This window comes from Myotis yumanensis, unplaced genomic scaffold (assembly GCF_028538775.1).
Source record: "Myotis yumanensis isolate MYYU_CA2020_CCGP unplaced genomic scaffold, mMyoYum1.0.hap1 SCAF_21, whole genome shotgun sequence".
In the NCBI taxonomy this organism is placed as follows: Eukaryota; Metazoa; Chordata; class Mammalia; order Chiroptera; family Vespertilionidae; genus Myotis; species Myotis yumanensis.
In genome coordinates, this window is record NW_027223772.1 from 8,275,497 (window position 1) to 8,287,505 (window position 12,009).

At 44.0% G+C, this 12,009-nt stretch overlaps 1 protein-coding gene across 2 annotated transcripts in view; it reads left to right on the forward strand.

The window, feature by feature from the left end:
* ACO1 (aconitase 1) overlaps positions 1-12,009 on the forward strand; it is a 68,339-nt gene that overhangs the window by 26,428 nt on the left and 29,902 nt on the right. For both annotated transcript variants that reach the window (XM_070400834.1, XM_070400833.1), the window contains exons 3-4: positions 1,471-1,639; positions 2,687-2,824. In XM_070400834.1, coding sequence (XP_070256935.1) covers positions 1,471-1,639; positions 2,687-2,824 — 307 coding nt within the window. The remainder of the gene's footprint in view (positions 1-1,470; positions 1,640-2,686; positions 2,825-12,009) is intronic.

The following is a 12,009-nucleotide window of genomic DNA, read 5'->3' on the forward strand; positions in this document are numbered from 1 at the left end:
ATTGAGGGGTTGGGGCACCGCCCCCTGTCACACTCAAGGCAGGGTCGATGGGGAGGTAGCGGTGCCACCCCCTGTCACGCACAGAGCAGGGCCAATCAGGGGGTTGGGGCGCTGCCCCCTGTCACGCACAGAGCAGGGCCCATCAGGGGGGTTGGGGCTCCATATCCTGTCACGCACAGAGCAGGGCCGATCAGGGGGTTGAGGAGCTCCCCCCTGTCACTCACAGAGTAGGGCCGATAGGGGAGTTAGGGCACTGCCCCTGTCACCCACAGAGCAGGGCAGATCAGGGGGTTGGGGCGCCGCCACTGTCACACTCAGGGCAGGGCCGATGGGGAGGTTATGGCTCTACCCTGTCACACACAGAGCAGGGCCTGTTGGGGGAGGGGGTTGGGCGCCGCCCTCTATCACCCACAGAGCAGGGCTGATCAGGGGGTTGGGGCGCAGCCACTGTCACACTCAGGGCAGGGCTGATGGGGAGGTTATGGCTCTACCCTGTCACACACAGAGCAGGGCCTGTGTGGGGGGGAGGGAGGTTGGGGCACCGCACCCTGTCACACACGAAGCAGGGCCGATCAGGGGGTTGGAACGCCCCAACCTGTCAAACACAGAGCCGCAGGGCGATCAGGGGGTTGGGGAGCTCCCCCCTATTAGGCACAGAGCAGGGCTGATCAGGGGGTTGGGGTGCCTTCCCCTGTCATGAACAGAGCAGGGCGGATAGGGAGGTTGTGGCCCCACCCCCTGACACACACACAGCCGCAGGGTGATCAGGGGGTTTGGGCGCTGCCCCCTGTCACGCTGATCCAGTGCCAGGAGCCTCGCTGCTCTGCTGATCCCGGTGCTGGGAGGCATATTACCCTTTTACTATATAGGATAGAGGCCTGGGGGCTGGCTGCTTTGCCCTGAAGGGTGTCCTGGATCAGGGTGGGGGTCCCCACTGGGGTGCCTGGCCAGTCTGGGTGAGGAGCTGAGGGCTGCTTTCAGGCTGGCAATTGACTGAAGCTCCCAACCACTCCTTGTTTTGTTTCTTTCTTTTTTTTTTTTTTTTTTTATTCTGGGCCAGCTTTAGCTCTGGCTCTAGCTCTGAGGCTTCCACTGCTATAATCGAAACAATGTGTAAGTCTAGCTCTGAGATCCCGGCTGGCCGAAAGCTGGTTTCTGGGGTTTTGTTTTGCAACATAGTTTCTTAGAGTTGTAGCTCAGAGACCGGCAAGTCAGGCGGGGAAAGTTGCAGTCTGCAGTCACTGGAGCAAGCAAGCCTCATGTTCGCTTCCAGCTGCCTGGCTGCCGGCCGCCATCTTGGCTGACAGTTAATTTGCATAAGGATATGCTGATTAGCCAATGGGAAGGGTAGTGGTCGTACGCTAATTACCATGTTTCTCTTTTATTAGTGTAGATGGGCTTTAAAGCTCTCTTATGATAAAGAGTCTCATGATTTTTGTTTGTTTTGTTATTCTTTCTCCTTTATCCTAGGACGCTTACCATTTTCTATTAGAGTTCTCCTGGAGGCAGCCATTCGGAACTGTGATCAATTTCTGGTGAAGAAAGATGACATTGAAAATATCCTAAATTGGAATGTCATGCAGCACAAGAACATAGAAGTGCCATTTAAGCCTGCTCGGGTCATCCTGCAGGACTTCACGTGAGCCTCATGTCACTTTGCTCTCTTCTCTGCCTCCCTCGTCAGACTTTAAAGAAAGCTTTAAATAAAAAGCCAGCCACAGTGACTATATAATTTATTACCCAATAACCAGACACTTTTGAAAACGAAAGGGAACTACTGATCCCAGTCAGCAAGAGCTAGTTTCAGGCAAGCTGGGATGTGTTCCCGCCGCCTCTTCCAGTGACAAAGGTCACTGTCTTGGTCTTGAAGACTGCAGTCCCTAATGTGCCAGCGAAGGAGGAGACACATAGGAGTGGAGCTGTCTTGGAATCTTCCTCCCCCGCCCCCCGCCCCCACGTCCTGCCACTCAGGGAGACAAGTTTCAAACACTGTACTTGAACACTGACGTGCAGTCCCTTGAGGGGTGATAAGGAGTTCGCAAGGCCTGACCTATTGCTGTTAAGCCCCAGTTCACATCCTGCTGTTCCCAGAGATCTTTGCTCCCCATCGGCCTCTCTTGTGAGCTAGCACTCACTACCTTTCTATTTTTAAATGATATTAATTTACTCCTTCTGGAGGCCCAATTTTGTTTTTCTATGGAAAATACCCAAATTTTATACTCTAATATAATAAAAAGGAAGGATTCACTTGTACATTTGATGTATAGCTTATTTTTCTGAATTATATTCATTCCTTTAAGTTTGGTCTGAAGTTGAATCTGTTCTCATATGTTTTCTCTAGGTCTTTGTCAACCCACCATGTGAATGGGAAACAGTCATGGTAGTAACAGTTCCAGAGTTTTCAAGCACCAGCTTGCCCAGAGTTTCTCTATTTAGACCATGTTGGTTGTTCACTTTAATGCAGTGATAAAATTGCACACAGAGATACGACTCAGTCATGGCACTTACTGCTTGTGTGATTTCTGCTCAAGGAAATGTGTTCAGAAACTTTCACTTCTCTAAGTCATCATTAGGTCCACTGATGAGAGTTTCATTGCCAATTTTTTGTCAGCGGAGACAAAAACTAAAAAACTCAATGACACATGCTTGACAGATTTCTCTTCTGCTTAATGCCTTCTTTCCTTAGGGGTGTGCCAGCCGTGGTAGACTTCGCTGCAATGCGTGACGCTGTGAAAAAGTTAGGAGGAGATCCGGAGAAAATCAACCCTATCTGTCCTGCTGACCTTGTAATTGATCATTCCATCCAAGTTGATTTCAACAGAAGGTGAGAGATTAACACGAATACCTGGGTTTTCTGCTTTGTGCAGAATATTGGAGTGTAAGTCTGTGTGTGTGTGTGTGTGTGTGTGTGTGTGTGTAATTAAATAAATGAAGAAAATATTTAAAATGAATATTTAGGAAAACTCAAACTTAATATAGATTTTTCAGTGAAGCTTTTTAATTGGGGGGGGTGAGGGTAAATTTTTTAAAAGCTTTTTTCTTTTTTCCCCCCCTTTTTTCTGTTTACTTCTTGGGGTGAGCAGCCTGTGTTTAAATCCAGCTTAAAGTCTGAGTGAAAAACATTCACGTGAATTTCTGCCATGAGAATTTGTCAATGCAAGTACTTGTTTGACTTTAAGAGTTAAGGTTTGTTGTTTTTAACCACTGGATCCTTATTCCTTTTTTTTTTTTAATCCCAAGTAACTATTTTATATCTGGCTATCTCCCCTCTCCGTGTCGGTTTCTATAATGCCTATGCCTTTTTTCTCCTTTGTTCTTTTTTCTATTGTTTGTGATTCTTCCAATAATGCTAACATCTCCGTGGCAGTCAACCATAAGAATTTATTTCTTACATGTCTACAAGGTGACTGGGAGGTCAGCTGATCTGAGCTGAGTGCAGTGGGCAGCTCTGCTTCATTCAGCCCTGGCTGGGTCCGCTGCTGACACTGCACTGCACCTGTGCAGAGCAGCTGGGATAGCACCACTCCATGTGTGCTTCTGCTAGGGCCCAGGTTGAAGGAGAAAGCAACTCTTCACAGGCTCACGAAGGCAAGCAGGAACCCACAATATATTGAGGCTAGATCAGGACTGGCATAAGTTCACTTCTAGTCACAAGGACATTAATCAAAGCAAGTTACACAATTAAGTCCAAAGTCATAGAAGTATTTGCAAGATAACACAAGGGAGGGCAGCCAGGTCCTGCTAGAAAGCTGGTATCTTAACTAGAAGTATAGCTAGATAAAGTTCTTATCAATTATCAGTGAGGAAATAAATAATTATTCTGCATATAATGCTGGGAAAATTAATTATTTGATAGATGTAGCAGTTCATATGAATTAAAGCATTAATATTAGAAAATTAAATCATAAAATTTGGAAGAAAATTCAGGAACATCTGTCAAATATTTTTATGAGAAATACTTTTCTAAATTTTGAAGCAATGAATAAAACAAAAAGGGGGGAAATCTATAGATTTAATGTCTTCAAAGTTAACAGGACATAACTTGAAAAAATATTTGCAACAAATATGTCCAAGGGTTAATATTTTTAATATATAAAGGGGGGTGTGGAAGGTGATGTCATCAGCATGGCATTGAGAGAGGTCCTTCTGACCTCTCCCCTTGAAGCTAGAAGTTGAACAGCTGAAATTCAACAGAGGATTCCCTGCTTAACACACAAGCACGTCTGGGAGATCCACACATTGAAGCATCTGACAGTGGGTGAGTCAGAGCCAAGGGGAAGAGGGAAGAGGGGGAACAAAGAAAGATAGGGATCACAGACGCAGCCTGGACCTCACTGCGGGGCTCGGGAGCGGGAGGAATCGGTTACGGTGGGCACACTCTGCAGTCCTGAGGAGTAGGGGGTAGAATCAATTCCTGCTTGAGTGGCCAGCACATATGACAGCTGAACCCAGTAATGGGCAGAGATAAGACAGTTGCAGCAGCTGTGGATCAGCATCTGCCATTACCAGGCACTAAACAAAGCCATAGAGCCCCCTCCCATCCCCCCAGAGCTTGCCTTCCCTCCCCCTCCCAAAGCTCACACCTGCCCCCAGCAGAAGCTCTAGCAGCAAGTGTGGGTTACAGAGCACAGGATCTGCAGCCCTGAGAACTGGAGAAGCACATTCCTCCCTGCACAGCAGGCACACGCTGTGGCTAATCCCAGTGGCGAGTAGAAATACAGAAGTCTGGAATTAGAGCTGTGGCAGCTGCTATTAGTGGGAGGAGAATAAAGCCATAAATGCATGAATTGGCCTCTCCCAGCCCAGCCCATCCCAACCCACTGCAGCTGAGTCCTGCAGAGGCTTAGCTAGTGCAGCACAGGCAGCAGCATGCAGTTGCCGAATGCAGTGCGGGACTCCACCGGCGGGGAGCACTGTTGCCCACCACATTTACCCCTGAGGGTGATGCCCAGAGACCCAGGTGACCAGGTGAGGGGACACCCACCTCCCCAGGGAATACAGGGCACTTTCCACTGCCCTCCAGAGAGCTGAGAAGCCAGAGCTCTTCAAGATGAAATAAAAACATGCCTCAGGGCCACCTACTGGAAACCAAAAGAAAGACCTCTTCCTATCAACCTGCTGACAGAGATGCGCTCAACACTCTTTAAAAAGGCAGATTCCATTCCCATAAATGCCTCGGCAGAGAAACAATCCATCAAATACCACGGATAACCAAGGTAGCAAGGCAGCTCAGAAAGGATATGAAGAATCTCCAGAAAATAAAGACAGGGAAATGTGTGACTTAAGTGACAGAGAATTCTAGATTGCAATTCTGAAAAAAACCCTCAGTGAGATACAAGAAAACTCAGGCAGTTTAATGAACTCAGAAATAAAATCCACAAGCCAAAGAGATTGAAAATTTTAAAAAGAACCAAATAGAAATTTAGGAGCTGAAGAGCTAAATAAAAGAGATGAAGAATGAACTAGTGAGCTTAGGAAGAAGAGCTGACTAGATGGAGGGAACAGTAGTGATTTTGGAGATAGAAATCTAGAAATGGCACAGATGGAAGAAGAAAGATTTGAGAGTAAAAAATAAAAAGGAAGAACTCTAGGGAACTATTGGACTCCATCAGAAAGAGCAATATAAGAATAGTGGGTATGCCAGGAGGAGAAGAGAGGGAGAGGGAACAGAGAGGCTGTTCAAACAAATAGTCAAAGGGAACTTCCCAAATCTATGGGAAGATGGATCCTCGAATCCAAGAAGCTAACAGAACACCTAAGTATCTCAATCCAAAAAGGCCTTCTCTAAGGCATATATTAAAACTGTCGAAAATTAATGACAAATAATTCTCATGGCAGCCAGAGAAAAGAAGATAATAAACTATAAAGGAAATCTCATTAAAGTATCGGATTTTTCAGCAGAAACCCTACAAGCTAGGAGAGAGTGAAATAAAATATTCAAACTATTGAAAGAGAGAATTTACCAGGCAAGAATAATATTCCAACCAAGTTGTCCTTTAGATATGAAGAAGAAATAAAGACTTTTCCATACACAGGAGCTAAGGGAATTCGTCACCACAAGTCCTGCATTACAGGAAATACTGAAGGAGGTTACCTGAAATAAACAGGCATGCGTAAGATGACTCATGGACAGACAGAAACAGGAAATTGCAATCTTGTAGGATATTATACCCTTCAATGTAGTGTAAGGATTAAAAGAGGTAAAAACATTTTTAAAAAAGAAAAGACATAGCTACTGCAATTTGGAAATGCACTCAGCATAAAAAAGATAATTTGTGACAAAAATATAAAAGGAGGCGGGGAAAGGTCTGAATTTGCACAGGGCAATAGAGATAAGATGCAACCAGAAGCAAAATGACTGCTGCATATATGAAACTTTCTATTACATAAACCTAGTGGTTACAACAACAATAACAACAACAACAAAAATCTAACATAAAAAAAAAAAAAAAAACACCAGGAAAACATTATAGAAGACCACCAAACTAAAATAACAGACAGAAGCCCAAAAGAAAAACCAATAGAGGCACAGAGCTACCAGAAAGCAAAAGGTTTAAATGGCTCTAGGAAATACTCATACATCAATAATCACCCTCAATGTAAATGCTCTGAATTCATCAATAAAAAGGAACAGAGTGGCAATTGGATCAGAAAACAAAATCCAACCATATGCTGCCTTCAAGAGATACATCTAAGCTACAAAGACAAAGATAGGCTCAAAGTGAAAAGGTAGAAAATGATAGCAGGTGTAGCCATCTACACTAATAAAAGAGAAACATGGTAATTGGCGTACGACCGCTACCCTTCCCATTGGCTAATCAGCATGTCCTTATGCAAATTAACTGTCAGCCAAGATGGCGGCCGGCAGCCAGGCAGCTGGAAGCGAACATGAGGCTTGCTTGCTCCAGGGACTGCAGACTCCAACGTTCCCCTCCTGACTTGCTGGCCTCTGAGCTGGCAGTTTGAAACATTCTAACAAATATAGGCCGGGATCTCAGAGCTGAAGTTATACATTGTTTCGATTATAGAACGGCAAACAAACCAGATACGAAGCCTCAGAGCTAGAGCCAGAGCTAAAGCTGGCCCAGAATAAAAAGAAAAAGAAAAAAAGGAGCGGTTGGGAGCTTCAATCAACAACTGCCAGCCTGAAAGCAGCCCTCAGCCCCTCACCCAGACTGGCCAGGCACCCCAGTGGGGACCCCCACCCTGAAGGGTGTGTGACCAGCTGCAAACAGCCATCATCCCCTCATCCAGGCTGGCCAGGCACCCCAGTGGGGACCCCTACCCTGATCCAGGACACCCTTCAGGGCAAACCAGCCGGCCCCCAGGCCTCTATCCTATATAGTAAAAGGGTAATATGCCTCCCAGCACCGGGATCAGCAGAGCCGCGAGGCCTCCTGGCACCGGATCAGCGTGACAGGGGGCAGCTCCCAAACCCCCTGATCGCCCTGCGGCTCTGTGTGTGACAGGGTGCGGCGTCCCAACCCCTTGATCAGCCCTGCTCTGTGTGTGATAGGGTGCGGCGCCCCAATCCCCCCCCGCCCCACGGGCCCTGCTCTGTGTGTGATGGGGTAGAGCCATAATCTCCCCATCGGCCCTGTCCTGTGTGTGACAGTTGTGGCGCCCCAACCCCCTGATCCGCCCTGCTCTGTGTGTGACAGGGGGCGGTGCCCTAACTCCCCTATCGGCCCTACTCTGTGCGTGACGGGGGAGCTCCCCAACCCCCTGATGGGCCCTGCTCTGTGCGTGACGGGGGGGGGGGGGGGGCAGCGCCCCAACCCCGATTGGCCCTGCTCTGTGAGTGACAGGGGGCAGTGCCCCAACCCCCTGATGGGCCCTGCTCTGTGCGTGAAAGGGGGCAGCGCCCCAACCCCCTGATGGGCCCTGCTCTGTGCATGACAGGGGGGAGCACCCCAACCCCCTGATTGGCCCTGCTCTGTGAGTGACAGGGGGCAGTGCCCCAATCCCCCAATTGGCCCTACCCTGAGTGTGACTGAGGGTGGCATCTCAACCTCCCAATCCGCCCTGCTCTGTGCATGACAGGGGGCGGCGCCCCAATTCCCCAATCAGCCCTGCTCTGAGCCCGACCAGGGGCTGCACCTAGGGATTGGGCCTGCCCTCTGCCACCCGGGAGCAGGCCTAAGCCAGCAGGTCGTTATCTCCTGAGGGGTCCCAGACTGCGAGAGGGCACAGGCCGGGCTGAGGGACCCCCGCCCCCCCCCAGTGCACAAATTTTTGTGCACCGGGCCTCTAGTACTTATATAAGACAAGTAGATAGCAAAATAAAAAGTAACCAGACAAAGATGGACATTTTATAATGATAAAAGGGACAATACATCAAGAAGATAGAACACATCCATAAGTATGCACCCAATAAGGGAGTACCAAAATATCTAAAGCAACTACTAACAGAACTTAAGGGAGAAACTGAAAAAAACATGATTACTGTAGGTGCCCTAAATATCCTATTGATAGCTATGGATAGATCATCCAAACAGTAAATCAAAAAGAAAGTATTGGTCTTACACCACACTTAGACTAAATGGGCATAAACTCATTTGCAGAGTATTTCATCCCAGAACACCAGACTATGTATTATTCTCTATTGCACATGGAACATTCTCTAGAGTAGACAATATGATGGGACACAAAACTAGCCTCAACAAACTTTTTAAAAATATATATATATTTTTGTTGATTTCAGAGAGGAAGGAATAGGGAGAGAGAGATAGAAACATCAATGATGAGAGATAATCATTGATCAGCTGCTTCCTGCATGCCCCCAGGTGGCAACCAAGACAGCAATCCAGGTATGTGCCCTGGATTGTAAATTCTAATCTCCAGATTGATGCTCAACCACGGAACCACACTTGGCCAGGCTAGCCTCAACAAATTTAAGATTGAAATCTCATCAAGCATATTCTCTGACCACTATGCATTGGAATTGGAAATCAACTACAAAAGGAAAGTGGAAAAAGCTATGCATATGTGGAGATTAAACAACATGCTACTAAACAATGACTGGGTCAAAGAAGAAATAAAAGGAGAGATCAAAAGATACACAGATAAATGAGAATAACAGTATGACATATCAAAACTTTAGGGATATAGCCAAAGTGGTGAAAAGAGGGAAGTTTATGTCATTACAGACCTATCTTAAGAAAAAAGAGAAATTCCAAGTAAACAACCTAACATTTCAACATAAGGATCTAGAAAAAGAACAAAGACCAAAGTCAGCAGAAGGGAGGGAATAATAGAAACTAGAGCAGAACTAAATGAAATAGAAAAGAAAAAGACAATAGAAAAATTAATGCAAGAGCTAGTTTTTAAAAGATGAATAACATTGACAAACTGGCTAGACTCACTAAGGAAAAAAAAAAGAAATACTCAAATAGACAAAATCAGAAATGAAAGAAAAGTTACAGTGGACACCACAGAAATACAAAGGACCATATAAGAATACTATGAAAGACTATATGCTACCAAATTTAATAACCTAGAAGAAATGGAAAAGTTCTTAGAAATATATAACCTTTCTAGACTGAATCATAAAGATCTGCAAAATCTATGCCCATATGGTGTGGCTCAGTAGTTGAGCACCGACCCATGAACCATGAGGTCACTGTTCAATTCCCGGTCAGGGCACATGCCCGGGTTGTGGGCTCAATTCCCGGTAGGGGGCATGCAGGAGGCACCTAATCAGTGATTCTCATCATTGATGTTTCTATCTCACTCTCACTGTCCCTTCCTCCTCTGAAATTAATAAAAAATATTTTTTAAAAAAAACTGGAAAATCTAAATAGACCAATCAACAGTAAGGAAATTGAAACAATCTAAAACCTCCAAAGACATAAAACCCCAGGACTGAATGGCTTCACTAGTGAATTCTAATCAAACATTCAAAAAATCGAATACCTATTTTTCTCAACGTCTTTCAAAAAAATTGGAGGAGATGCAGTACTTCCTAACTCATTTTTACGAGGCTAATACTACCTTGATACCAAAACCTGGCAGGGATAACACAAAAAAAGGAAATCTACAGACCAATATCTCTGATCAATACAGATGCAAAAATCTTAACCAAAATACTAGCAAATCAAATACAACAGTACATTAAAAAAAATACATCATGATCAAGTGTGGTTCATTCCAGAGGCACAGTGATAGTTCAACATAGCAAATTGACTAAAGTGATACATCACATTAACAAAAGGAAATCAATATACTCAAGATTAGAAAATAAACATTATTAATTATAAAGGTGTAATGAAGGAGACATTTTTATGCACTGCTGATAGCACTATAATTTAGAAATGATGAAAGCAGTATGTATCAAGATCCTTAAAAACTACGATAACCTTTGTCCTGGAATTTCCACTTCCAAGCTTAACTGGTACAGATACAGAAAAAAGCTTAATGATTTAATAGTGTTCATTAAAGTATTATTTATAATAATGAAAATGTAGAAGTGTTCTAAATATACAATAAAAGAGAATGATTTATTAAATTATTGCATGTCCTTAAAGTAAATTATAAGATAACTTTTACAGTTATACTTATAATGTGCTACATAACACTTGGAACCTGCTTATGTTATACAGCTCAATGAGGCAGGTGTAAATTGCATATATAGAATGATCTCAGCTAGATGAAAAGTTATGCAGAGATTAAAATATTAGAAAGTGAGGTGCAGTTATTTCTAGGATTGTAATTGCTTTTTATTTTTGCAATAAGAAGCTATTATAATAATAAAAGCATAATATGCTAATTAGACTAGACGTCCTTCCAAACGAAACGAAGCCAGAGCTTTGAGGGAAGCCCGGGTCCCGGGTGCCAGAGGGAAGCCAGTGCTGGCAGCCAGGGGAAGGAAGGCCTACTCTTGCACGAATTTCGTGCATTGAGCTTCTAGTTTTATAATAAGATATTTAAGAATATGAAATAATCCAAAGGGAAAAAGGAAACCGTTATTTGCTTCTTTGGGGATTTAAGCAGGTTCTATACAGCCTCAAGAGAAATGTAGAAACTGGTCATTCTCCAGTTGGTGTTGACAATATCCAAACCAAATAAATCCAAGGTAAAGAGAAATCTGCTTTGTCCGTAACTGACAGTTCTTGGAACAAACAGACTGGATGCTTGCCAGCTCTTCCTTTCCTTTGGACTCTTAAACCCATCCTTAGGCAACATGTCCCTCCCCCACCCCCCTCTTAAGTCACATGAGCTTAATTTAATGTTTGATTTCAAAGGAAGAGTTAAAAATATATACACAGAATATCCTATTTGAGATTAATGATGTTTTCCTAAAGTCCCACTTCAGAAGCCATAAAAAGTAGCCTCACAAATTCATGGCCAACTTGATCCTTCTTGGAAACTCTCATTGTGGCTGGATTTACCTCATTTTGCTGGCCTGGTGGAGACAGGATTGCAATTGTTTTAATGTCTGAAGTCTTTCCTCACAATTCATAGAGCTCCTGACTTAAGCAATGAATGATTTTTGGTTATCACCAAGTTCAGTGTGATTTTTTTTTTATTTTTTAAACCTTGACATTATCAACTTTGATTTTAATTTTTTATGGGAATTTCCATTTACACTGTAGTACAAAAATATTTTTATGAAAACAGCAAATCTAAGGTGAACTATGATTCTAAATTGACACCCAAATCTAGCAGACCTGTGTGTGTGTTTTTGTAATTAAACAGAACATTTCTGTTAGAAGTATTTTCATTGGTGTTGTTTTGTTTTATTTCTTGAGTTCGGTTTTGCAATTTGACCTCCTATTCTCTTTCCTCATGTTTATAAGGAATCGAATGGGATATGTCTCAATCTTTGTGGAACTGTGTGCTGTGGGCATATTTCCAGCTGTTTCCAGAAATGAAGTAGGAAAACGGGGTAGAGGTGGTAGGGTGGTAAATTTTCTGTTAAATACTTCCCAGCTCTTTGCCTGGTTTGAATAATATTAATTTGCCTCACAGCATCTTTAGGCATTGAGGATCTAACTAACAATTATTGTA